Raw genomic sequence first — 26,065 nt, forward strand, 5'->3', positions numbered from 1 at the left:
CCCTGAACCCCCAGCTCACATAGAAATCTTGGACATAGTAGATACTCAATAAATTCTTGGGCAACAAATGACTAACTGACCCCCACCCCACCTCCACCTCCACCAAACGATAACCCACAGGTGCTCACTGGGCTCTCCAACCGAACCGAGGGGTTTGCAACCACAGGGCAGTTCTGCAGGGGCCGGCCCACAGCTGTGGTGCTATTGAGAGCAGGGAGTTCTCCAGCCACTCCTCGGTGGTCAAGCCCCATGGCACCTCAGGTCACCGTGGTGGGTGCCCCTTGACCCCCACACTCACCCCCACCCCCAGCTGCTGTGATGGCTCACAGCAAGACCTCCTGGAACCGTCTACTGCCACTACCCAAGGCTACACCCCCTCCTGGGGGCAGCTACATGCGATGTGGGGGACAAAGGCCAGACGGCTTCTCTTAATTCAGGACAACTCTGAGGGACATCCCAGCCCCAGAGCTTTCCAGGGGACTACCAGAAACTCTGTGGCCTCCACTTCCCAGCCCATCCTCTCCCACTGCTCCCCTCGCCCCCTCCCCACCCCAAGCCTCCAGCGGGCCAGTCCCCCTCTCAGAATCAGGGATCAGACAGTCGCCAAACAATCTCCGTTCAGAAGTTCAAAAGTCCAGACCCACACAAAAGAAAACCTCCAAACTCGGGCTTGTAAAGGGAAGTCTTTCCCATTAGGGTTCAGAGGATGAATAAGGCTTGGGGCTGTGGGACGGGGACACCGGCTTCCTTCTATCCTTTCTGCCTGCCCAGCTGGGAGGGGTGGTTCCTGACCTGCAGCTGATTGAATAACAGCCCCCAAAGCTGTCAGGCCCCGATCCCCGGAACCTGCGGGTCTCATCTGGCAAGAGCCTTCGCAGATGTGACGGGACCTGCAGGTGTGACCGAGTCTTTGCGATGGGACCTTATCCTGAATCATCTGGGTGGGCCCTGAATGCAATCGCAAGTCTCCTAATGAGACAGGAACCCCCTCAGAGAGAAGGCGCTGTGACCACACAGGCAGAGATTGGAGTGACGCAGCCACCAGCCAAGGCAGCTGGCAGCCACCAGAGGGAGGAAGAGCAGAGGAACAGAGTCCCCTGGGGCCCGCGGAGGGGACCGGCCCTGCCGACACCTCGACTTCAGCCCCGTGGAGCGGAATTCGGACCTCTGGCCTCCAGAACTACGAGAGAATGAATTTCTATGTTCTTAGCCACCCCGTTTGTGATTTGTTACCGCAGCTGCAGGAGACTAACCTGTGGCCCCTGGGAGAGAAGGGGGTGCAGCAGGCAAGTGAGGCACTGGCACAGGATGGCCCCGGCTCTGTGGGGCTGGGAGGACTTACACCTGGTGCTTTCTCCACCTGGATTTGCCTGGTGACTCGACAGATGCCCCCCATGAATGGTTGGGGGTGCTCACTGCATTGACCTGGGTGCAAGGGCTGCTTTAGCCACCAGCTCCTCTCTCCATTCTTTTTATTTTTTATTTTTATTGATTTCAGAGAGGAAGGAAGAGGAAAAGAGGGAGAGAGAAACATCAATGATGAGAGAGAATCATTGATCGGCTGCCTCCTGCATGCCCCCTATTGGGGATCGAGCCCGCAACCCAGGCCTGTGCCCTTGACCAGAATTGATCCCAGGACCCTTCAGTCCACAGGCTGATGCTCTATCCACTGATTCAAACCAGCTAGGGCATCATACCTCCGTTCTCTGCAGCCTGAGGAGGTCTCTGCTCTGGACATTCCTATCAGCCAGGTTTGGGGATGGCCTCACACCAACATCCTCTTGCACAGGTACCTTTTTTGCTCTGTAAGAAATGCTGACGCATCATGCCCAGCACTGCGGGCGGGGAGCTGCTGCTTCTCTCCAGAGAGGCAGGAGGCAGGAGGCAGGAGGCAGGAGGCAGGAGGCAGGAGGCACGTTTCCCCAGGTTCATGGCCCCTTTCTCCCTAGTGCGAGGGCAGAGGCTTCGCATGCCCACCTTACCCACCCGTGTCCTCCACGAGCCACGGGACAGCAGTACCTCTGGGTGTCTGAGCACCCAGCTCTGTGAGCCAAGACCGGCCTCCATTTCAAAGACCTCAGGTCGTCACGTTTTATTTCCTATTGCGGAATCTATGTCCCCATGTCAGGGCCATAAAGAAAATATGCAAAAAGGACACAGAAGAAGGGACTAATGAATCCATCCCACAATCACCCGGGGCTCCTACTGTGCACCCTACCCTGCTAGGTGGTCCGTGGCGAAGCAGCAGCAAGTGCCCCTGCTTCAGGGGCTTTCAAGCTGGAGGACTGAAACGACCAAGGGAGGACAGGCGGATTCGCTAACCCCTGGGCTCACTGACACACAGTCAAACCCTATGTCCCCTTTGGGCTCTTGCATCACCCATCTGCTGCCTTTTCCCCAAAGCACAGCATGAACGGCATCCAATTCTCAGGCGCAGGCAGGAACACCGGCCTTCAAGTTTGCAATGTTCGGTTCAACCGTGACAGCGAGTGAGAGGGAATGAATGGTCGCCTGACTTCATGTACAAAGTGATTATTATGAAACTTTATTGCAGCTTCTCACAGCAGAACTGAGTTTGCAATGCCAGGACCATCTTGGGATCTTCAGAGGGGACACAGAGGACAGAAGCAAGCCACTGCCTGGAGGGGGGCCTCCCCCTGGGGAGCCAACGTGTCCCCGAGAACTCTTGCTATGCCACACTGCAGGGGACCAGAGCCTCTGGCCAGGAGCTTCCCAAGGAAGAGGACGCCCGGGGGCCAGGCTCAGGGCACCATGTGCCACCACTTGAAGGAGAAGGGCTGGCGGCGCACGTTGGTCCCGCAGTGCACCTCCCCGTGCTGAAGGTGGTACGGGGTGAAGTCGTCGATGAAGGTGCAATGGAGGCCCAGCGGCTCCAGCAGCGACCGCACCTTCTCCTCCAGGCAGCAGCGGCCGTTGATGACGGGCCCGAAGGGCTTGGGGATGCCCAGGTACTTGCCCAGCACCAGCATGTTCACCTGCAGAGCGGGGAGGTCCCAGGTCAGGGGCGGTGGCGTGCAGCCTGCATCACTATCCCAGCGGCCCCTCCTTCTGACCTTCGGAAATAACAACCCCACTTCACAGATGAGGAAACCGAGGCCCACATGGTATAGTGGGCTACCTAAGACCACCAGCCAGTCTAGGACTTCCACCCAAGTCTGTCAGACTCTGGGACCCAGGCTCCTTCCCCACCCACCACCTTCTGGCCAACTCTATTACTCAACTGAGCTCAGCTCAAATGCCACCCCCTGTGTGAAGGCGCCTGCGAATGCCCAACTCCTCATGGATGTTCCCATAGCTCCGAGCACAGTGCCTGGCACACAGTAGGCGCTTAATAAATATCCGTTGAATGGATGAATGTGATGACCTCTTTGTAGCACTTTCCGTCTATTATCACTGATGCAAATGGCTGTTTCCTCCATTATACTGGGAGGTGGCCTGGTGAGCTAGGATTTGGCTCCAGGCCAACGTGGGTTTGGATCTCAGCTCTACTACTCAGTAGCTGTGTGACCTCAGGCAGGTCCCTTGCCCTCTCTGAGCCTCATCAGCAAAATGAGCCCTACCCTGTTTCCATCGCTATGACAACACAGTAGGTGCAGAGTCAGTCTCCAGGGCTCATGAATCACTGGCGAGGTACCTCATCGTCAGCGCTCAGACACAGCCCACACTGAGAGCCCTGCACGCTTAATTTCTCTGCCTGCTCCCCGCCCGTGCCCACCTCCCACTGCGGCTGTGGGAGAGCGAGGCTTGTGCGGAGCCTCCCTGCAGGGGCCTCAGGCGGTGAGGCCCAGAGCCGGCCCTCACACAGCATTTGAGACCCGCATCCCCCGCAGGCGCAGGCGGCATCAGCCTTCTCTCCGGAGCTGGGAAACCTGGCTGGGCCCCAGGGAGAGAAACAAGGGCTTGGGGCCAAGGAGTTCTGTCGGGGTGAGAGGAGGTGCCCCCTCCGGCCTGGTTTTGGCCAAGGAGTCCTTTAGTCTAAACCAGCGGTTCTCAACCTGTGGGTCGCGACCCCTTTGGGGGTCGCCTAAGACCATCGGAAAACACATATATAATTACAGATTGTGTTTGTGATTCATCACTATGCTTTAATTATGTTCCATTTGTAACAATGAAATTGGGGGTCACCACAGCATGAGGAACTGTATGAAAGGGTCGCGGCATGAGGACGGTTGAGAACCACTGTAAACCTTCTGCAGAACTCCAGTGCATAAAACAGAAAAAACCTTAACCGCTGGATTTGAGGCACTGCCATGGAACCCTAGCATCCTGGGGAACCCAGTTTGAAGACCACTGTGCTCCTGTAACCCCAGCTTCCAGCAGGAGGGGGTGCCTGAGGGGCCCCAGTAGAAGTGGGTGAAGTTACTTTGAAGAGACAGAGTAACAGGTGGAGGAGTGGTAAAAACACAGCCAGCGAAGTAAGATGGGGCCTGGGTCAGAGTTAAAAGTTCTCCACAAAAAGGTGGGACCCCTCAAGTCCCCCCGTCAGACAGGTGAGTGCCCCCCGGCACTGCCAATGCCACCCAGTCTGAACAGGTGCCCCACTTTTATTTCCTTCATGGCGCTTCACCCAACCTGGGAGCATTTTGTTTGCTGCGTGTGTCCCCCAGCCCACTCCTACCTCATCCCCTCCCCACACCCCCGCCCCGCCCTCCATGCAGGGAAGCCCTTCTCGGGCAGTGCAGCCTCATGGTTAGAGTGTGGGCTCTGCCGTGGACCCCTGGCTCTGAGTCTCCCCTCTCGCCAGCTGTGTGTTCTTGTGCCAGAGACCCCCCTCCCTGCGCCTCATCTGTCAGTGGGGGTGACGTCATCCCTGACTCCCAGGGTGCCTCTGACATGCCCATAGGAAGCCGGATGGGCCATGAAAACCCAGGCGCATGAGGAGACAACCAGTCCCGTGGCCCGCACCCAGAGCCCAGCTGGCCTGTCTCGCCCGAGGCCACTTCCTCACCATGTTCGGGAAAAGGGCCTCGGCCTTGGGGGTCCCGGTGAAGTCCGTGCGGAGCTTGAAGAGCTGGGGGATGTCCACGATGTCCCGCTCCGTCAGGCCCAGCTCCCGCTTCAGCACCTCCCGGTTCCAGTCGATGCAGCTCTGGGGGAGGGGGGCGGAGGGTGGTGGGCATGGCCAGGGCCAACACTGGCCGGGTGGGGACTGCCCAGGGGGCGGGGGGGACAGGGTCAGGAAGGAGTGCAGACGCCTCCTTTTCTTCTCTCTTTCCCCCACTGTCCCTGTTTTCCAGTCCCCGTCACTGCAGCGCCTGGCCTCGCTCCTGCCTGTGTCCCCCTGACTTTCTCTCTTCCGTGCATCACCTTGTGTGTGTGCCTGTCGAGCTCTCCATCTTCCTACAGCTACCCACATCCCAGGGCCCGCGCCCCTGGCCAGCACGCAGCCCTGGAGGCTCTGCCTTGTGGGAGGGGGCTGGGGTGGGGGTGTCAGCTCTGATCTCGGGGATGGGGCTTTGTGGGGGGGGGGTGTCAGCTCTGATCTCGGGGAAGGGGCTTTGTGGGGGGTGTCAGCTCTGATCTCGGGGAAGGGGCTTTGTGGGGGGGGTGTCAGCTCTGATCTCGGGGAAGGGGGCTGGGGTGGGGGGGGTGTCAGCTCTGATCTCGGGGAAGGGGCTTTGTGGGGGTGTCAGCTCTGATCTCGGGGAAGGGGGCTGGGGTGGGGGTGTCAGCTCTGATCTCGGGGAAGGGGCTTTGTGGGGGGGGTGTCAGCTCTGATCTCGGGGAAGGGGCTTTGTGGGGGGGGTGTCAGCTCTGATCTCGGGGAAGGGGCTTTGTGTGGGGGGTGTCAGCTCTGATCTCGGGGAAGGGGCTTTGTGGGGGGGTGTCAGCTCTGATCTCGGGGAAGGGGCTTTGTGGGGGGTGTCAGCTCTGATCTCGGGTAGGGGCTTTGTGGGGGTGTCAGCTCTGCCTGGTCTGCAGCATCTCCCGGCACCCAGGCTGGCACCTCCACATAGGAGTTCTGTTCTCTCAGTTTCTTGTTTGACAGAATGTCCTTTATTTTCTGCTGCCTTTTGTCTGTCATGAAGAAAAAGAAAAAAAATGCAGATGAATCAGATGACTCAGCGGCCCACTTCCCTCTTCCTAGTAAGCAGTGGGGACTCAGTTTTTCCACCTATACAATGGGGCAGCAACAATTCCTAACACAGGTCTGTGGTGAGCCTCTGGGAGGCACATGCCTTTAATGACATGTTTCATCAGGGTAAGTTCTCATTAAAAGTGTTGCTCTCACTCCTTCAAAGGCTCTTCTCTCCAAAGGGATCTTGTTCACTGAGGGGCAAACAGAGGTCAGGCCATTGCCCAAAGCCACATGACACACTACAGATAGTCGGTGAAAACTCTCAGCCACAGAGACTTCTCACCCTCTGACCCTGGCCTGTGTCTGTGGGTCTTACTTTAAAAAAAAAAAATTCATTCTGTGCTCTGGCCAGACTAAACTTTTTTTCAGGTCTGTGAACGCATGTTGCATCCCCTGCCTCTGAGCCTTTGCATTCACTATTCCCTCTGTCTGCAATATCTCTCTTCCTCTCACCCCACCGCCCCAAATGCCTGGCCAACTCATGCGCATCCCTCATGCTCTTGCTTGGTCTTTGCCTCCTCCAGGAAGCCTTCCTTGATCTCCTTCCAGACCCCTCCCCCCCCAAAGTCCCTTTGCTATAGTTGTTTTCTTCCTTCCTTCCTCTATTCCTTCCTTCCTTCCTTCCTTCCTTCCTTCCTTCCTTCCTTCCTTCCTTCCTTCCTTCCTTCCTTCCCTTTTTTGGTAGCTGTTTTCTTGACTCACTTCCCCTGGGCTGTGAACCCCGAGGGCCTTGTTCACGTAGCAGCCCCAGCGCTGAGCACATTGCTTGGCACACAGTGGGTGCTCAGAAGCTCGCCAATGCCTGAATGGTTCCATCTGGCCATAGAAGGGCACTGTGAAGGCAGAGGAAGGTGCCCACATGGAAGAACAAGGCATGGCCCACTTACTCTTGACCCCCTCGAACAGCACAGCCTCCCCATGGCCCTCCTTCAGCTGCTCCTGGAACAGTTTGTAGCAGGACCTGGGGCTGGCCAGGAGCAGCCGGAAGCCCTGGAGGCAGAAACACTGGGGTCAGAGGTCAGCCTTGCCCAGGGGCTCCCAGGGAGGAGGGCTCTGTGGAGGGTGCAGGGAGTGAGGCTTGGACCCAGCTGGCCGCCTCCTCCATGCCCCCTCCTGGGGGGAGGGGAAGGCAGAGTGCAGAGCTGTGTTTGGGGGCTCAGGAAGGAGCATGTGGCCTCAGACTGCACCTTGTGCGCAGGGACGAAGCTCAGGAACTCGTCCACGTGGCCCACGTACAGCCAGTCGGAGTAGAGTTTCACAGGGGCCTGCACCTGCTGGGCAGCGAGGAAGTCCTGCAGGGCCTGGTGCATCTCCTGGCTCTTGGCGCTGCCCACACAGGATGAAGGGAGCATTAGGGGCGGGGGAGGGGGTAGCTGGGAGGGGGAGGGGTTAGCCGGGAGGTCCCCGAGGGACTGGGGGCTTGGCAAAGGAATCAGGAAAGCGATTCAGGAGCCCGGGCTGCTTTTATTATATCCTCTAACATTTGAGGAATTGAGGAATTTTCATCCCAGTTTAATTGGGGAAACTGAGGCAGGGAGTCAGTCAGGTAAACAGGACCAGAGATTAGCCTCAGAAAGCACCTAGTAGGTGCTCAGTGAGTATTCACTGGCCTAAGGAGTGTACGCGGCAGTGCAGGAAGGTGACCTTGGGTCTGTTGGGATCCCAAGCCCGTATCCTGGCCCTGCACTGTGATCCCTTTCACATGCCCTAAAGTTTGTTGAGCCCTTTTGGGTTGGGAGCAAGTAGGAAAGGCTTCCCGTCTGGCCTCTGCTTTTGCCCGGCATCCCCGGGTCCTGGCCACCCCTGGCTGCCCTTCCCTCCTTACCTTGGGTAACTGCTGTGCCCAATGAGAATCCTGCCCAGCGGGTACTTCTTCTTCCCAACTGTGACTGGGGGGCTCACTTCCAGGTTCCCAAAGGAGTCGAGGTCGGTAACGCCCCCTGTTTGGGGGCCTCGAGTCACGTAGCCAAAATCTGGACCCTGAGGTGGGAGAAGCGCAGGCCAAGAGTCAGAGCACTGAGCCCCTGGGTGAAGCGAGGGTGGGGTCTGAATTTAAAGGTTGGCGTGGTCACCGGGAGGACTTCGGTAACCGTCAGCAGCGGGTCCATCGCAGGCACCGTTATTACTGTGGAATGTCGAAGGCTCACTGGGTCCGGTGGGCAAGAAAAGGCAGCGGCATTAGTTGGGTCCTGAGTGCCTGCCAGCTGCTTGGTAAGCCCAGCTTGTAAACTAGGGCGTAATAGCCACAAAATACCCCTTTTCTCTTCACTTTGCAGAGAAGATGCTAAGCTCAGAGTGGTGTGTGGCTGCTTCAGGTCCCCTGTTCCTCCCAGTGTGATGGTGCCTGTCTTTCCCAGAGGTCAAAGCCCAAGGTCACTGTTGCCCTCTCCCTCACAGCAATCAGGAGGGCTTCCTGGAGGAGGCGCTGAAGCAGAGACCTGGAGGTTCGGAAGCAGCCAGACACACACACTGGGGAGAGCACTGAGGCAGAGGGAATGGCATAGGCAGAGGCCACTCGAGGTGAGAACAAGTTGAAGAACAGGAAGGAGGCCAGGTGCGCGGCAGGGAAAGTGACCCTCAGTGAGCTGCCTGTTGATGGTCTCAATGCCATTCCAAGTCTATTCCTGAGTGATCTGAGTTGGAATATCGCAGACGAGCTTGGCTGAGAGGCAGTCGCCTGTGCTAAGGGGTCTGTCTGTCTGTCTGGCAGAACTCTGGAAGTTTGGCTTGTGAAGTCACAGAATCTGACCTTTGTCACTCTTGGGATATCAAAGTGCGAGAAGAGGCCACTGACCAGAGTAGGACTGAAAGCAGGAACGGGGCCCGAGTCTTAGCGGCAGCTGGCTGGGCCTCACGCAGGGCACCTGGCTCCGGAGCGGAGAGGCACGTGAACTTGACAACATCTCTGCACCGCACCGCTCAGCACAGGAGAATAAGCGAGACGCGGACAGTGACTGAGTTAAAGTTAGGTTTCCTTTCCAAGCCTCCCGTGTGGACAGGGCCACATCCCCTTCCTTGGGGTGCAGAGTGCTCCTTGGAAAGCCATTCGTCATAGCAACCCTTCCACCCCACACTCTTCCTCCATTTCCCCGGGCGCCTGGAGTCAGGGGCTGTGGGGGCGGAGTGCGGCCTGGGCTCCTCCTGGGAAAGCACGGAGGCAGGTGGTTAAGAGGGCTCACAGAGGCAGACTGGCCTGGTGTGAATTCCAACGTCTCCCTTCTCTCTCTGTGTGGCCTTCGGAAAGCTGTTTTACCTCTCTGAGTCTCAGTTTTGTCATCTATAGAATGGGCCTAGGGATAGCATCTACGCGAAAGGTTGTCAGACGAATGAAACGAGTCAGTGCATGCTCAGCAAATGTAACTGTTCTCATTCGAAGCTGAGCTTGCACAATCCCGCCAGGCTGGCCCAGCATCTGATTTAACAATATGTCACCCCCACCCCACCCCACAGGCACATGTAAAGTCTTTGGCTGATGAAGTCACACCTGGGAAATGACCACTCTGACCTTGAACCCGCCCTCTATCCCAGTGGAGCCCCTCGCAGGCCAGACCCCACCCACAAGACAGAGCCTCCAGCTGGCTGCTGGGGAAGGCCCCGGCCCCGGCCCCACCCCACCTTGCAGCAAGAGCATCTTCCGTGGCATGAGGATGCCAAGCCTGAACTTCGTCCTCAGCAGGATTATCCTGAGGCCGAGGTGAGCTCATGGCTGGAAAGGGCTTTGGGAAAGAAAGAGCCGGATCCCACTCGGTTATAACAAAAGTAGAGGCCCGGTGCACGGATTCGTGCACATTGAAAGGAAATTAATTAGAAGGTGGCTGGCAGGGCGGGACTGGGCCAGATGGGCCGGACACACCCTGGAGCCAACCTCCCGTGGTCCCTCCCCGGCCAGCTGCACCTGGGGTGGCGCCGGGGCTTGAAGGACGTCTGCGGAGTGAGTGGGGTCCCTCCGGCAGGTGGGGTCCCTCAGCCTGGCCTGCAGGGGTCAGGCCGAAACTGGCAGTCCAACACCCCCTGAGGGGTCCCAGAGTACGAGAGGGCACTCTGCAAAGTTGCTGTCCCTTGGCAACTCCTGCATTGAGCATCTGCCCCCTGGTGGTCATTGCACATCATAGCTACCGGTCGGACGGTCGAATGGTTGGATGGTCACTTAAGCTTTTATATATATAGATAACACGGTACACCTGCATGATTGCTGCTTGGGCAGGAATCGCACCTATGGGAACTGGACGCTCAGCCGGAGAAGGGGTGCGGGGAGACAGGCAATGAAGGAGGAGGCCTCAAGGCAGGGGTCTCAGCTGCCGGTGCCCCACCAGCACCTACCAGCAGGCACTTGACCGGGAACTCCTTCAGGCCTCTGTTCCTCGGAGAGTCGAAGACGACGGGCAGCGCCTTGTGCGGGGCTTGGATGTAGCCGATCTCGATTTCATCCTGGGCACAGCGAGGGGAGGGAGGCTGGTCACATGCTGCCTGGGTGTTAGCACCCAGCGCGGGGAGGGGCGGGGAGCACCCTCCGCACGTTCTCCCCGTGGCGGCCAAGGACAAGTCCATGCAGGATGCTGGACCCCAGGGGAGGGGCTCTGAGAAAGCAGAGCTTATCGTCCTGGGTTTGCACCAACGTGTTGTGAAATTCTGAGTGTCCTTCACGCCCCTCCTGGGCGGTGCCCCGCTGGGTCCTGGGGACGCATCCTGAGCGAGCCTCAGACACTGTCCTGGAGGTGAGAGCCAGAGGGCTGGGGACTCACCACCCCGGGTTAACAGGTGATAGGAAGGGAGGGAGGGGTCTGTGGGAGCACGGAGGAAGGGCTGCGAGGGTGGGACAGGGCAGGGGGGAGCATTGCTGAGCCGAAGCCTGGAGGGCAGGCGTAGGAATGGCCTTTTCCCAAAGTGGGACAGGTTAGGGGAGGATCAGGAATGAGTCGGGTGCAAATCCTGCCTGTGTTCTAGCAGCAGATGCGATACTGGGCAGAAGTCCTTAAGCTGACCCATATGAAACTGCCATTCCTGGAGGTCAAGAATGGAGGCTTGTCAGCCGTTTCACGTGGATCAACCCGATTTACCACAGAGGGAATGACAGAGAGGAAGAGAGGGTGTTGGAGGGGGTGTAGAAAGAGGGCTGGATTCCCACGGGGGATGGGGCACATTTATGGAGGGGGAGCTCTCAAGCTGGGAGTGGGCAGGCATGATGTGGACGTGGGGATGAGAATGGGGAGGGTGGTTGGAGAGAAGGAACAGCATGGGCAGAGGTGTGTGTGTGGGGGGGGGCAGGGGGCAGGCAGGTTATAGGCTTGGACTGGCAGAGCCTCGGGGCAAAGCAAGGGCACAGAAAAGAAGCACCCCAACACCAGGCTGGGGTGCTGAGGTGAAGGAGACTCGGTCTCTGCCCTCAGAGAGCTCGGGGCATGATGGGCATGCCTGCATGGAAACAGAATGCTGACACAGTGTCGCCTGTGTGGTGGCAGACTGGCACCGGGGGCAGGGGGCAGCCAGATTGCGAGGGCCCTGGAGGCAGGCTGAGGAGGAGAGGATGGGAGCCATGGGAGGTGCTGGAGCAGGGGTGTGGCCCGGCCTGGTGGCTGAGCCCAGAAGGCTGGCTTGGAGGAAGGGCTACTGGCTGGAGCAGTTGAGCTCCAGTCCCCTGAGCTTTGAGGCATGTCCGGAGGTCGTCTGAGAGTGTTTAGACTAGAAGGTGGCTTTCATCCTGGTGACTTGGATGGGCATGCAGCCGCCCAGTCGATGTCAATCAAATCAGTTGCCCGAGTCCCCTGTGCCAGGGCCCTCAGAGGCTCCAACTCCCTGCCCATCTGAGGAAGGGTGCCCAGCAAGGCTCTAGGCCAGTGATGGCGAACCTATGACACGCGTGTCAGAGGTGACACGCGAACTCATTTTTTTGGTTGATTTTTCTTTGTTAAATGGCATTTAAATATATAAAATAAATATCAAAAATATAAGTCTTTGTTTTACTATGGTTGCAAATATCAAAAAATTTCTGTATGTGACACGGCACCAGAGTTAAGTTAGGGTTTTTCAAAATGCTGACACGCCGAGCTCAAAAGGTTCAAAAGGTTCGCCATCACTGCTCTAGGCTGAGCCCCCTGGAGCCTGGGTCCCTCAGTGACCCTTGACCTAAGGGTCACTCATCCTACGTCCCCCGTTCTGCTCACTCCACAGGGCCACACACCTGCATCCACTGGTCCTCCATGCTCTCCTCCAAGGGGCACACAGTCAGCTTGCACCTGGCTTTCTTGGCCAGAGCGGTCAATGACTTCACAAAGTCCTCGTTTTCAAATATCCTAGAAAGAGCAGAGAAGTAATGCCTTAGAGTTCTGAAACCAGCAGCCAGTGGCCAGGGCCCGGATCTGAGGGGGCAAGCTGTACCCCTGAAGGGTCCCTCAGCTGGAGCAAGAGCTCAGGCCTGGCCGGAACTGGGGAGGCACACAGTAGGTGCTCAGGAGATGCTGCAGCCTGAAGAGATGTCCGTCTCTCTGCTCTTAGCAGATATCGTCCCATTAAACCCCGTGACAGCCCATGAAAGGAACTAGAGGGTCCTGCCATAGGGGACTCAGACAACTGATCTGATTGACATTGACTGGGCTGCTGCATGCCCATCAAAGTCACCAGGATAAAAGCCACTTCCACCGAGTAGGGAGGTCCAGGCTCAAGGTCATGCTGTTTAGGGACAGCACTGGGATTTGAACCCAGGCCTCTCTGGCTTCCAGCCTGTGTCCTGATGACCGGGTTACACTCTCACCCCTTCCTCCCTTGAAGCAATCAGAAGAGGAGAAGGGAGGGGCCCTGAGACCCCCCAGAATATTTAAGAGGGGCCCCTAGGCTGCGGACTGGACGCTGAGGCTTCCCAGAGCAGCTTGTTAAATGCCCGTGGCCCATCCCCAGTTACAAGACCCAACCGTTCAGAGGTTGGCTGGGAATGAGCATTTTAAACGAGTCCCAGAGGTTTCTGGGGCAGAAGGTCCAAGGGCCACACTCTGAGCAACTCACGGGCCGAGGGCCCTCCTCTTGCAGGTCTAGCAGACTCCACAGGCCCCCGGGAGCTAAAAGCAGCCCTCGGCCTGCATGTGGGCAGAGCAGCCACCACCCAGACAGCTGCAGTAGCTTCCCTGCCTCTGAGCGGGGCCAGACAAGCCGTGGCCCGCAGCCAGTGCAGTGGGGGTTACACTTCCGCCCATTCACACAGCCAGCGCATGGGGGCCTGCAGCCAGAACCCCAGGCTCCTGGACCCTGGCTCCCCCTGGTGCATCTATGCCCCGCCCCCACACCCCAGAGCCCCTCACCTGCACACATACACCTCCTTCGGGGGCTGAGTATTGGGGGTCATGATCCAGGGGGCCACACGGAAAGCCACACTGTCTTGGAACAGCAGGGCCTTGGGGAGCTCCTGCAGGGAGAGGGGCCGGGGAGGGGTTCTCACAGAAGCCAGGGTCCCCACCTACCCCCTCCCCTGCTGGGCCACTGCCTGCGCCCAGGGCCCCCTCTGCCTCCACGTTGGCCTACCGGGTTGTCCGTGCCGAGCAGGGAGATGGTGAGGAAAATGAGGCCCGGGAAGTTGGCGTCTGGGAAAGTGAGGCCCTCCACGTAGAAGTCTGTGCTGTGCTGGCCGTCCGGGAGCTCCAGGAGGTGTGAGGGCTGCTGGGGCCCCAGGATCACCTGGTACCCCGAGTGCTGTTTGTCCCCTAGGAGAGAACAGGGGAGGCTCAGGTCCATGTGGCCACCGCATGTCACCCTGAGGGCCCCTCACAGCTAAATCTGGCCGAAGCCTCCCCTTGAGAGAAAGGGACTAAAGCCCCAATTGGGACATAACCCCCCACCCCAGCCTGGGGGTCCAAGAATAGAGAAACGGGAGCGCCTGAGCCACTTCCAACATATACATTATGGTTCATTCATTGTTCATTTACTCATTAATTCATTCATTCATTCCTGAGCACCTGCTCTAAGCTGACACCTGGGGAGACCAAGAAGACCATCCCTGTCCTGATCCCCAGGGAGTGCACAGTCACTGGGTGAGTAGGGAGGAGCAAAGACAGTCAGCATCACAGAGGGCAATACGAGCTGTGCTGGAGGGAAGCCCAGAGGACCAGGGAAGGCTGCCTGGAGGAGGTGATGCCTTGGCAGAGGCAAGGACTTGGTTTGTCACCAAACCAATGTCAGTCGAGTCACGTTGGTCTAGAATGTGAATAAAATTGTCATCTCCTGCACAAAACTCTGATAGCACCTCCCAGCTCCCGCAGGCGAGAAGCCAAAGTCACCCCACGCCTACCTGATCCGGCTTGTCCCTCTGCCCCTTCTCCTCCGCCCTCACCTACCACCTACCCCTTGCACACTGCACTCCAGATGCACCGGCGCCCCAGCACACTCCTGCCTCAGGACCTTTGCACTTACAGTTCCCTCTGCCTGGGCTGTCCTTCCCCAGGGTGTGCATGTGGCTGTTCCCATGCCTCCTTCTGCTCAAATGACACCCTATGGGGGGACACCTTCCCTGACCTTCCTCTGCCCCAACCCCCTGACTCCACTCTCACCCATGTCCTTTTCCCTGTTCCATTCTTCCCTGTCGCATTTAACGCTATTGGAGGCACTGTTTACTTAATTATGTTCCTCATCGTCTCCCCCAGCCCTCTGAGATGGAAGCGGCCTGAGGGCAGGGCCTTCACTGTGGTCTTTGCTCCCTGCCCTGTGCCTAGAGCCGAGCCTGGCATCACATAGCAGCAGGTGCTCGTGAGCTGCTGAGAAGTTACTGATGGATGTTGGAGAGCAAACCATCACCTAACACACGCAGTCAGTGTGGATGCAAGAATCTCCTTAAACAAGAGTCGTGTGTGTGTGTGTGTGTGTGTGTGTGTGTGTGTGTGTGTGAGAGAGAGAGAGAGAGAGAGAGAGAGAGAGAGAGAGAGAGAGAGGATGGTGACAGATGGCAACAGTCCTTGGGAGGGGAGTTCTGTCCTTCTCAGAGCTCCCAGCTCCAGACACCACCTGTCAGTCTGTCTGCTTTCTGTCTGTGCCCCTTCTAGGAGGAGGTGGGCAGAGCCGCTGTCCGTCTTGCTCCCGACTCTGCCCTCGGGGCCTGGAACCTGGCCCATAGTAGGTGCTCAGGAAATGTTTGCCAAAGCGGGTGGGAAGGGGCTGTGCCCGGGGCGGGGGCGGGAAGGGAGCATGGAAATGACAGCCCGGGACAACTCACGGCTGGCCTGGAATACTCGGACTTTGTCCATCTCGGACTTGGCCACGTGGAGCACCAGCTGGTGCTTGGAGAAAAAGTCCCGGGGCGTCCGCGTGCTCAGCGTCACCAGGGACATGTCCTGCACGTCTGGGGCAAGAAGGTGTGGCCTGAGACGCGGGCTCCGGAGCCCGGCCCTCCCCTCCCCACCAGCAGACGCCCTTTGCCATGCCACCTGGCTTTATGTGCTTTATGCCCTTCCCAGGAGTTAAATGATTTTTTTTTTTTATTTTGGAATGAAAGCTGATGCTCTTATCCCACTAGGATGAGCTTCAGCGGTAAGCCCAGCAAAGCCGCAACCTTATGAGTCTCGCTCACGGCTCTGTCCCCAGCCCTCAGAACCGAGACAACCTGGAAGCACCTAGAACAATGCCTAGCAGGGGCTGGCTACTATTTATGGGATGAATAAGTGGAAAGGGTTGTCCCCTGGGCCTGAGCGGGAAGCGAAGTCTGTGAACCACCCAGAATCATGGCCCACAATGGCGTGCGGAGAGCCGAGCTGACAATAGTCACGGGCACTGGGATGGGCGGGCTTAGGGGAAGTTATTTCAGCTCTGGGCACCTGTTTCCTCATCAGTGAACAGGGCTAGGAGTAGTGCCCGCCCAGAGGGAAGGGTGAGGTCATCTGCATAAAGGGCTTATGACAGCGCCCAGGTCCTGGGAGTGCCCACAAAGGTACCAGCTGCCTGTGTGCCAGGCACCGGGCACAGGCTGCCCCCGGCATCAGGCCAGGCCACCTGCATGCATCTGTTCCTATGCTATCCTATCAATTCCGCAGGAAGGCCACAGCCGCTCCCCTCGCTGGCCAGTCTCACCCGCTTAGCACCCTTCTCCAGGCAAGGTGGGCAATGTGCCTTCCGCCTGCCACACTTCAGAGGTGTGCCGGCTGAGGTCCTGCCCCATCACCATCCCTGTGCCCCTAAACCAGGCCTGGTGTCAGGATGCCCAGGTTCAAATCCTGAGCCTACGACTTACTAGCTTTGTGACCTCGAGGAAATTGCTTAACTCCCCCATGCCTCAGTTTCCCCATCTGTAAAGTGGGGAGGAAGACAGTACAGACTTCTCAGCCTGTGTAAAAGGATCGAATGAATGTGTAATTCTGAGTTGTCAGAGCCGGGACCCACACACGCAGGGCCTCGGGGCTGCTCGGACCTGAGTTTGGGGAAGTAGCCAGGCTTTGCTTTTGAATTATTTCAGGCCCCAGTTTTGACCCAAAAGCAGAAATTTGGGTTGGGTAGCATGTGAGGGGCATGGAAACTGGGGCCTGGAGGAGGCGTTGGGGCTCAGTGCAGTGTTGCTCCCAATTCCTCTCTGGCTGCTGTGTGGCCTTGGGCAGGTCACTTGCCCTCTCGGGACCCTTGTCCATTCCTTCTCCTAGACCGTGGACACCCCAACAAGAACTCCCCTCCAATAGTCCCCATTTCTGAGGGCGGGTACAGGCTCAGGACAACGGGCTTCATTCAGCGACGAAGCTCTACTCCCATAGCTCTCGGGGGCCTTTACCTGCTCCGTCAAGCACGTGGTCATCTGTGCAGTCCATGGCGGAGGTGTGGGGGTTGTCCCTGTCACAGTTCACCAGCAGGATGGCGCCTTGCCCGCGGGGGCCCCAGGTCCAGGTGCTCTGTGGACACCCAGCAGAGACGGGGCACCCTCAGAACCTGTGTGCGTCCCTGCGGCTCCTGGGGAGGCAGAGCCACCCGTTCCCAGCATCTCAGGGCCTCGCACCCTTCACATCTCTTGCTCCCACACTAGGTCCCCCAGAGTGGATTTTTGCCCTGAAAGTCATGAGCAAGTTCACCAAAAATGCAATCCACCCACTTTAAACAAGGAGCCCAGGACAGTACAACTCATTTTAACAGCCTTTGGAAACGGTCGGATTGGCAAACCAAACTGAGCTGAGTATCTGTGCCAAGATTCTAATCTAAATAGTTACTCTTATGCGAACTTTTAGTGACTCACCCACCCAAGTATGGGCACTATTCTAAGCAGCCAGTGACTGTCTGGGGAAGATTAAAGCGCATTAGGCCGCCCCTCAGGGCGGGGGCTGGTAGCTATGATGTCTTTTGTTGGTGGGAGAGCGGTGGAGCTCCCGGAATGACTGCGTGTGGGGTGGGGACAAGATGGATTCCACCCGGAACCAACAAAGGGATCTTAAGCCTTTGACGGGTCATTTCCTCTTGATGGGAACACAGCATCAGGCAGCTCTGCGGCCTCGAGGGGCTACCCTGGGGTCTATCCATGCACCCCACTTAAGACTCCCCTCACCTAGAGGCACCACCCCTCTCTTTCCATAACAGACATTCCTGGCCCCGCCTGCCCGGCGCCTTCCCGCCCCTGCCCTGCTGGTTCTTCCTTTCTCTGTCATTCACCCCCCCCCGCCCCCCCCCCTCCCCGTGGGCAGCATCATGGGACTCTCCCCGAACGGGCACTAACGACTTTTGTGCCTGCAAAGCTTCTTCTCTTCTGCGCATTCATTGAGTGATTCTGGTTTCCAGTTCGTGGGGCAACACATTCTCTGAATTCACAGCCAGTGAAAAGCCTAGCTTTGCAGAAGAGGTGGGAAATACGGAAACCAAAGTGATAATGGTGTTTTGAATTCCTTTCTTTTTCTTGTTCTCCAGTGAACACGGGATTATGTGAGACAGACCGCCAGCCATCCCACCACCGCCAGGGGGCGCCAGAGGAGAACCCAGTGGAGTTGCAGGGAGCATTTTGCCTGTCAGTCAAGGTGGAGGTACCTGGTTCTTCCTGGCTTTGGTGGCCTTCACTTTGCCGGTGCGGGTGATGTCCGCGCTCAAGGTGATTTCTGAAATCCACCACGTGAGAGGAGAGGGTTGGTGAGGATACAGGGTGGGGGCACCCAGTCTGACCCCCATGGACACTCACTCCTTTCCCTAGGAGACCCTCTACACCAGTGGTTCTCAACCTTCCTCATGCCGAGACCCTTTAATACGGTTCCTCATGTTGTGGTGACCCCCAACCATAACATTATTTTCGTTGCTACTTCATAACTGTCATGTTGCTACTGTTATGAATCGTCATGTAAATATCTGATATGCAGGATGTATTTTCATTGTTACACATTGAACATAATTAAAGCATAGTGATTAATCACAAAAACAATATGTAATTATATATGTGTTTTCCGATGGTCTTAGGCGACCCCTGTGAAAGGGTCGTTTGACCCCCAAAGGGGTCGCGACCCACAGGTTGAGAACTGCTGCTCTACACCGAGGCCTCGCTCTCTCCCTTCAGAGGAGGCACAGGTTCAAAGACACCCTTGGAAAGGCCGGAGTGTGCGAAGTCTGCCTGCAATCCGGACAGCAGAGCTGGGGCCCCTGACCACACGTATTCTCCTTTGGGGCACCCACCACAGCTGTGATGCCACCCAGACCCTGCCTGTGCGGCCGCCCTCAGGGGTTTCCCCCAACAATTCCCAGCCCCCCAAGGGGGTGTTTGGTGTGAAGCCCCCGCAAGGACACTTTGCCAGGCTCTCAAGGCCTCTGCCCCAACTCCAGCCCCCGGCGACCCTGGGTGGAGGACGCAGTGGTCACTTCAACCCCACCTGCTCTTTTGTGACTCCCTGGGAACAAATCATGGCCCCAAACACACCCATCTCTGTCCGAGTGAAAGCATATGTCTATTTCTAAATTCTTCCTCCCTCGTCAGACCACATGACTGCACTGTCATTCATTCATTCAGTGACATGGAGCCGTGATGTAGCGACCTCGGGAGCTCACAGTGCGAGATCCACCCAGATGGCCTTTTAAACATACCCACGTGTTACTGTGCGGCCAGGGCAGCATGTGCTTAGGGGCCAGGACGTCCCTGCTCCTTCATGAACCGGCTGAGTGACCTTGGGCAACAGTTTTCTCATCCGTAAAATGGGATAATAGTAACAATTTCCATTGGATTGTTGGAAGGTTTAAATGTAACGTCTAAACACAGTGCCTGGTTTATAGAGCTAGTGCTTTATTATTCACTAGGGGCCCGGTGCACGAAATTCTTGCACTGGGTGTGTGTGTGTGGGGGGAGTGTCCCTCAGCCCAGCCTGCCCCCTCTCACATACTGGGAGCCCTCAGGCGTTGACCCCCATCACCCTCCAATCGCAGGATCGGCCCCTTGCCCAGGCCTGATGCCTCAGCCAGAGGTGTAGACCCCCGTCACCCTCTGATCACCTGATCGGCCCCTTGCCCAGGCCTGACGCCTCCGCCAGAGGTGTCAGGCTTGGACAGGGGACCCCTATCTCCCCCCGATCACTGGCTCTGGTCCCCGCCCAGGCCTGAGGCCTCTGGCCCAGGAATCATGCCTGGGCAGGGGACCCCCATCTCCCTCTGATCGCTTGCTCCACCCCCCGCCCAAGCCTGACGCCTCTGACCCAGGCTTCAGGCCTGGGCAAGGGGATCATCATATCCCCCCAATCCCCGGCTCCGCCCCCCACCCAGGCCTGATGCCTCGGCCAGAGGAGTTGACCCTCATCACCCTCCGATCACCAATCACCGGATCGGCCCCTTGACCAGGCCTGAGGCCTCCGGCAGAGGTGTCAGGCCTGGGCAGGGGACCCCCAGCTCCCCGCCGTTGCAGGCTCCGCCCCTGCCCAGGCCTAACGCCTCTGGCTGAAGCGTCCAGCCCGGGCAGCGGGGACCCGCAGCTGCAGCGGCCCCGTGATCATGGGCTTCGCTTTAGGCCCAGGCAAGGGACCCCTAGCTCCTGGGACTGCCAGCTTCGACCGTGTCCAGCTCCCATCGCTGGCTCCACCCCTACTTCCTGCTATCACTGGCCAGGGCGGCAAAGGCGCCTGATTCTCCGATCATGGCTGGGGGGCAGGGAAAAGGTGGCCCCAGGGCCGCCTTTGCCCTGCCCCCCAGCTCTTAGCTCCCCCCTGGGTTTCCAATCACTGTCAGTGGCAGGGGGCTTCTTCCTGCTTTCCCTTTCGCCTCCCTGCATTGTGCCTACATATGCAAATTAACCGCCATCTTGTTGGCAGTTAACTGCCAATCATAGTTGGCAGTTAATTTGCATATAGCCCTGATTAGCCAATGAAAAGGGTATTGTCGTATGCCAATTACCATTTTTCTCTTTTATTAGATAGGATTATTATTATTAACATGTGTATCCATGAAATAAATGTGTAATAATGAATGAAATTGATTAATGAAATGAAACCTGAAGGTTTCAGATACAGTCCATACATTTAATGCACATTTAAATAATAATAATCCTATATAATAAAAGGGTAATATGCAAATTGACCCTAACAGCAGAACCACTGGGAATGACTGGTCACTATGACACACACTGACCACCAGGGGGCAGACGCTCAATGCAGGAGCTGCCCCCTGGTGATCAGTGCACTCCCACAGGGGGGAGCTCTGTTCAGTCACAAGCCAGGCTGATGGCTGCCAGTACAGCAGTGGTGGTGGGAGCCTCTCCTGCCTCCTCAGCAGCACTAAGGGTGTCCTACTGCAGCTTAGGCCTGCTCCCCGCTGGCAAGTGGACATTCCCCGAGGGCTCCTGGGCTGCCAGAGGGATGTCTGACTGCCAGCTTAGGCCCGATCCCCTGGGGAGCGGGCCTAAGCCAGCAGGTGGACATCCCCCGAGGGGTCCCAGACTGTGAGAGGGCACAGGCCAGGCTGAGGGACCCCACCAAGTGCACAAATTTTTGTGCACCGGGCCTCTAGTGTCATTATATTATTGTTTAAGATTTAGAAATATACTTTATTTAAAGACAAATATTAAATAAATAGGAGTCTAGGTAGATCATTGATATGGCAAATATAATGAGATGCCAACAATGGAATTTCAGGAACACTGGTGTATATTACTGCATAAGACAATGTCATCATCTACATTTAAAAAAATGAGTAGTTGAAGTGTCAAAAAGATAAGAGACTCAAATATTGAAAATCTGTGCATCATCTCCTAAGTTGAGAAACGAAATATTAAGAAGTTGAAGCTTCCTGCAACGCCCTCTCTCCCCAGTTGTACCTTCTGTGGCTCCCTGACCGAGGAGAGAACATTTGTGAGCCACCAGCTATGTGGTTGGCTAGAAGCTATGTCTCTTCTCTGCTCAGTCTGAGTAAGCTCCTATGGGAGGGGGAGGGGGTCCCGGTCACTTACCCACCCCGGTGAGGTAGAGCAGCGCGTAGACTGGGTTGGTCTGGGGTCCGTAGTATGAAATCTGAACCTATGGGACAGCAGGAAACCACTCATGACGTCTCTTAGTCATTCAACAAACACAAACTGCCCCTGGCTGTGTGCCTGATCAGGGCAGGATGCTGAGGAGACCAGGATGGGCAAGAAGTGGTCTCAGCCCTAAGGAGCGCCCCAGCTGGTGGGAGTGGAGGGGTTGCAACATACTCAAATGCATAGATGGGGGTCCTATGGGAACCCAGAAGTGGGGGGGCTCATGCTGCCAGGGTGTGACAGGGAGGTACATATTGAGGTAGATCTTCTAAGAGAAGCAGCTGGAGACGTGGTGGAAGAGGCATGAGAGGGACAGTGTGGGTGACCAGCCACGGAAACTGGCTCTGCAAGCGGAGAGGTGGAGGAGACCTGGAGAGCCAGACCCGAGGGTCTGGGAGTAGGCGCTGTGGATGGGTGTGGTCTCTTCAGGGCAGATGCTGTCCTGAGTAAGAAACACCAGCCCCCACTGCCCAAAGTCCAAAATCCAGGACAAACGCATCTGATTGGCTCGGCCAAGCCTGAGGAGGGCGGAGCATCAGGATGGACACTCCCAAGCTAAATGGCAGAGGGCAGTTTCCCAAAGCCAAACCAAGGAGCTACTATAGGAAGGATCTGTCCTCTAGACAGTGGGATCCAGGGAAATGTCACAGCCCCTGTCACCTCATGTCTGGGCCACGGCGTCAGCCTCTAGTCTACTGCCTGCATCCAATCTACTCACTACACTGTAGCCAGTGGGGTTTCAAACACACAAATGCAGCCTTGCTACTCCCTGAATGACACGTTTTCCTCGGCTTCCTGTTGCCTTTACAAAGAGATGTCCCTGATGGAAACCCTTTAATACTGGCTTTCTGTCTCTCTCCCTGCCCTCTTCCTTTCCACTCTCCCTGCTCACCATCCAGATCTTTCCCAGATTCTGCAATATGAGTCTCACCCTCTCCTCACCCAGAGTGAGCACACAGGTCACATCTTCTTTCCTTCTCTCTGGTGGGTCACTCAGACCATTCTTCAGCTTGCCTCTTCCTCCGGGAAGTTTTCCCTGATTGCACCCTCCCCAACTTGCTTTGTTACCCAAGCTGTTTGCTCCTACAGCAGACAGCAACTCTATGCCTCAGTGGGGAGCCTGCCAGGCCTGTCCTGCTGGGAGGACAAATGGTCCTTGGCCCAGCCCTCCGTGGGAACCCCAGAGGGTCTTGTTGAGCCCATCTACATCCAATGAGGGTGCAGTGGTAAATGGTGGTGCCTCATAAGATATGTCCACATCCTAATCCCTGGAACCGGTTAAGTGTGGCCTTATTTGGAGAAAAGATCTTTGCAGATGTAATTAAGGACCTGGGGATGAGGTCATCCTGGCTGGCTGGCTAGGGGAGGCCTTAAATGCAGTGATGAGAGAGAAACAGGCAGGTGTGACAGGCTGACGGGGAGGCAGTGTGACCACAGAGGCCGAGAGTGGAGTGCCAGCAGCCACCAGACGCCGGGAGAGGCAAAGCCACGATTCTCCCTAGATCCTCCAGAGGGAGTGTGGCCTGGTGCCGGGGTCCAGCCCCAGTGGGTCCAGGGGTCCCCAAAGGCGTGGATGGAGTCGGTGAAGAAGGAACGATACAGAGATAGCATTCAGTTGATCATCATAGCCGGGTTCACTTGTCAGGGTCTCCAGCCAGGTTCTGTAGCCAGTTCTCCAGCCAAGTTCTGCTTAGGATCTCCAGCCAGGTTCAGTCACCAGGTTCTAGTCAGGTTCTCTTGCCAATTTCTGTAGTCAGGTTCAGTCCAGGATCCCTTGCCATGTTCTCTCCAGCGAAGCTCCTCCATCTCCAGGTTCCGCGTAGGTTCTGTCTTCTGAATTCTGTCTCATGAGTTCTGTCTTCTTGGCTCTCTTCTTAAGTTCTGTCTCTTTCTGTCTTGTTACATCTGTATTTATACCAGTTGATTCAATCCCATCAATCTCTATTACAAAGGTTAGGGCATTTCTTATCTCCATTCCAGGGAGTAAAGATTATGTAGCTTAAGCATGATTGTTCATAGTTAAAGTGATTAATTACCCGCCTGGCACTTAGTTGAGGGGTTTTATTCCCTCCCTAACTTCAGGGGAAAATCCCTACCTGGGGATTCAACCTTTCTCGGAGAGGTGACCTTGGTTAAAACACAGCGCCAAGAAGGTGAGCAAACATATTAAGAACCGTATGCCATATATGCCAGGTCCCTTGAAACAGCAAGGATGGACCGGCTCCCGGCAAATTCCCCCTTTTTTATTTTTTAAAAGCAGGCATTAAAAAGAAAAACCTCAAATGCTCTCTTATATCCATTTTAAGAGTAGGATTGGCGCTTTCCGCTATTACCTGAGTCCTGATCTATCATCCCAGGGAGAGCTTGCCAATCCTGCACTTTCCCAGGGTAGAAAGGCTGCAGTGGGGTTAAGGATAAGGCTCCTTGGGCCTACCTTCTCCCATGCCATTACATTTACCTTTCCTTCCTCAGAAAAGCATGGACATACTTCTTGTATAAAACGTTCTGTCTGACTGGGAGTAACCTTAATTCCTCTGCTAGCAAGCATATGTGTTAAAAGATCAATACAGAATCTTATTTCTTTAGACTCAGTATGGCACATCTTCTTAATGTAAAGATCAATACAGAGTCTTCTTTCTTTGGACTCAGTATGGCACATCTTCTCAATCTAAGAATCAATACAGAGTCTTCTTTCTTTGGACTCAGTATGGCACATCTTCTCAATCTAAGTTCTGTACTATCCACCTTCTTAACCCTACTTATCCTCTATAGGGGGGTCTGCAGTACCCTGGTGGAGTCCTATCCATCCCGAGTGTGGGGGTTCTCAATGGGGGGGAGCTTACCTAGGGGAATCCTGTTTCAGGTGTTCCCAAAGGTGTGGACGGAGTAGGCGAAGACTATCCACCCTCTTCCTATGGTGGAGTCCTATCCATCCCGAGTGTGGGGGTTCTTACCTAAGGGGTCCCTGTTCGGGCGCCAGCCTGGCGACACCTGGATGTCTGATGTCTGTCCTCCCGCACAGCAAGAGGATACGGTTCTGTTGTTCTAAGCCAGCGGTTCTCAACCTTGGCTGCACATTAGAAGCACCTGGGAATCTTTTTAAAATCCTGGTTTCTGGGCCTCATCCTCCGGAAATGCTGTTCCTTTGTTACTAATGTTGTGGCCCCGCCCCATAACAAAGAAACAGAATTTCCGGAGGACGGGGCCCAGAAATCAGGGTTTTAAAAAGATTCCCAGGTGATCCTAATGTGCAGCCAAGGTTGAGAACCACTGTTCTAAGCCACCAGTTTGTGGTACCGCAGCCACAGGAAACGAAATACACCGGCATGGACCAGCGTTTCCTGGGGCTGCCTGGCTGCGGACTTCATAGCGCTCACCACCATCTGTAACTGCTAACCTATACAGTATCCGATACCCTCACCCATAGGTTGGAAGCTCCGTGAAGGCGGCAGCCTCCCCCGTCTTGTTTATTTCTGTATCCCCAGTGCCTGGCAGCGCTTGGCATAGAGTAGGTGACTACGAAACATTTGCTGAATAAGAGAATCTCATCAGAACCCTGGCCTATCTATAACCCCCTGGCATCCCTATCTTGGCTGTGAGGACGCCATGGCTGGCATGAGCCATCGTGAGCTTTTTCAGAGAGATGGAAGCCCGCCCAGGGCTGGGCTCTGGGTCGATGCGGGCAGACTGTGGGGAGCTGACCTGCGGAGACCTGCTGGCTTCCTCCCACACAGCCCGCCCCACAGCGGCCACACTCACCTTCTGGTCACCCATGCTGCTGCTGGCAGCCCTCATCTTCAGGCTCACCTCCAGCCCGGGGTCCAGGGGCCACTTGGAGGAACCTGTGGGATTCTTCTTGGCTGGAGGGCCGTGGGCAACCTCCACAGCCACCCCCGGGGAGGTGTTGATGCTGAAGAGCGTGCAGCCCGCGGGGGCAGAGCTGTGAGAGGCACAGGCAGGGAGGACAGAGGCACGGTCAGTCTGGCCACCGCAGCACTCCCCAGCAGTTTTCCTTTCCCCAAAGAGGGCCCACACCAGAGAGCAGCCAGTCTGACCCTGACCGCGGGAGGTTGTCAGGAGGTCATGAGAAACAAAACGCGTCCCCTGGTCCAGAGGGCGTGCACTGGAACTAGGGAAATTGCAGAGAGATGTGCACAGCAAAGACACACACACGGATGTGTGCACGGAGCAGTGTGCACTCCCGGAGGTTCACTCTCCACAAACACACACAGGGTTGTGCCCAAGCAAAGAATCAGATGGACTTCTGCTTCTGGAATGATGGCAGGCCAGTACTCTGAAGGGCCTTCCTTTTTGAAAAACAACTGGATCTGGCTGAAATATAAGTTTTTAGAACATGGCTGTGATCGTGAGAAGTCAGGAAAATCTCCAAGGACTCCCTTCTCTGCACACATACACAACTCAGGAGTTAAACTGAAGAACACCAAAGACAAAGAGAAGATCTTAAAGGTATCCAGAAAGAGGAGCCGGATCGCCTATGAAGGAATAACCATCAGACTGAGAGCGAACTTCCCCATAGCAACAATGAAGTCCAG

At 56.3% G+C, this 26,065-nt stretch overlaps 1 protein-coding gene across 2 annotated transcripts in view; it reads right to left on the reverse strand.

The window, feature by feature from the left end:
- Positions 1-2,522: 2,522 nt before the first annotated feature.
- PADI4 (peptidyl arginine deiminase 4) overlaps positions 2,523-26,065 on the reverse strand; it is a 28,815-nt gene continuing 5,272 nt past the window's right edge. Inside the window, exons 2-17 of one of the 2 annotated variants that reach the window (XM_059691088.1) lie at positions 25,272-25,452; positions 21,447-21,513; positions 18,065-18,132; positions 16,830-16,947; positions 15,291-15,416; positions 14,199-14,278; positions 13,610-13,783; positions 13,390-13,493; positions 12,279-12,390; positions 10,421-10,528; positions 7,926-8,080; positions 7,288-7,426; positions 6,988-7,090; positions 5,969-6,039; positions 4,970-5,110; positions 2,523-2,996 (exon numbers count right to left, since the gene is read on the reverse strand). In XM_059691088.1, the coding sequence (XP_059547071.1) occupies positions 2,763-2,996; positions 4,970-5,110; positions 5,969-6,039; positions 6,988-7,090; positions 7,288-7,426; positions 7,926-8,080; positions 10,421-10,528; positions 12,279-12,390; positions 13,390-13,493; positions 13,610-13,783; positions 14,199-14,278; positions 15,291-15,416; positions 16,830-16,947; positions 18,065-18,132; positions 21,447-21,513; positions 25,272-25,452 (1,981 nt within the window). In that variant the 3' untranslated portion in view covers positions 2,523-2,762. Of the gene's footprint in view, positions 2,997-4,969; positions 5,111-5,968; positions 6,040-6,987; positions 7,091-7,287; positions 7,427-7,925; positions 8,081-10,420; positions 10,529-12,278; positions 12,391-13,389; positions 13,494-13,609; positions 13,789-14,198; positions 14,279-15,290; positions 15,417-16,829; positions 16,948-18,064; positions 18,133-21,446; positions 21,514-25,271; positions 25,453-26,065 lie in introns of both variants that reach the window. The other variant, XM_059691089.1, reaches the window with a different exon arrangement.

Source organism: Myotis daubentonii, chromosome 3 (genome assembly GCF_963259705.1).
Source record: "Myotis daubentonii chromosome 3, mMyoDau2.1, whole genome shotgun sequence".
Classification (NCBI taxonomy): domain Eukaryota; kingdom Metazoa; phylum Chordata; class Mammalia; order Chiroptera; family Vespertilionidae; genus Myotis; species Myotis daubentonii.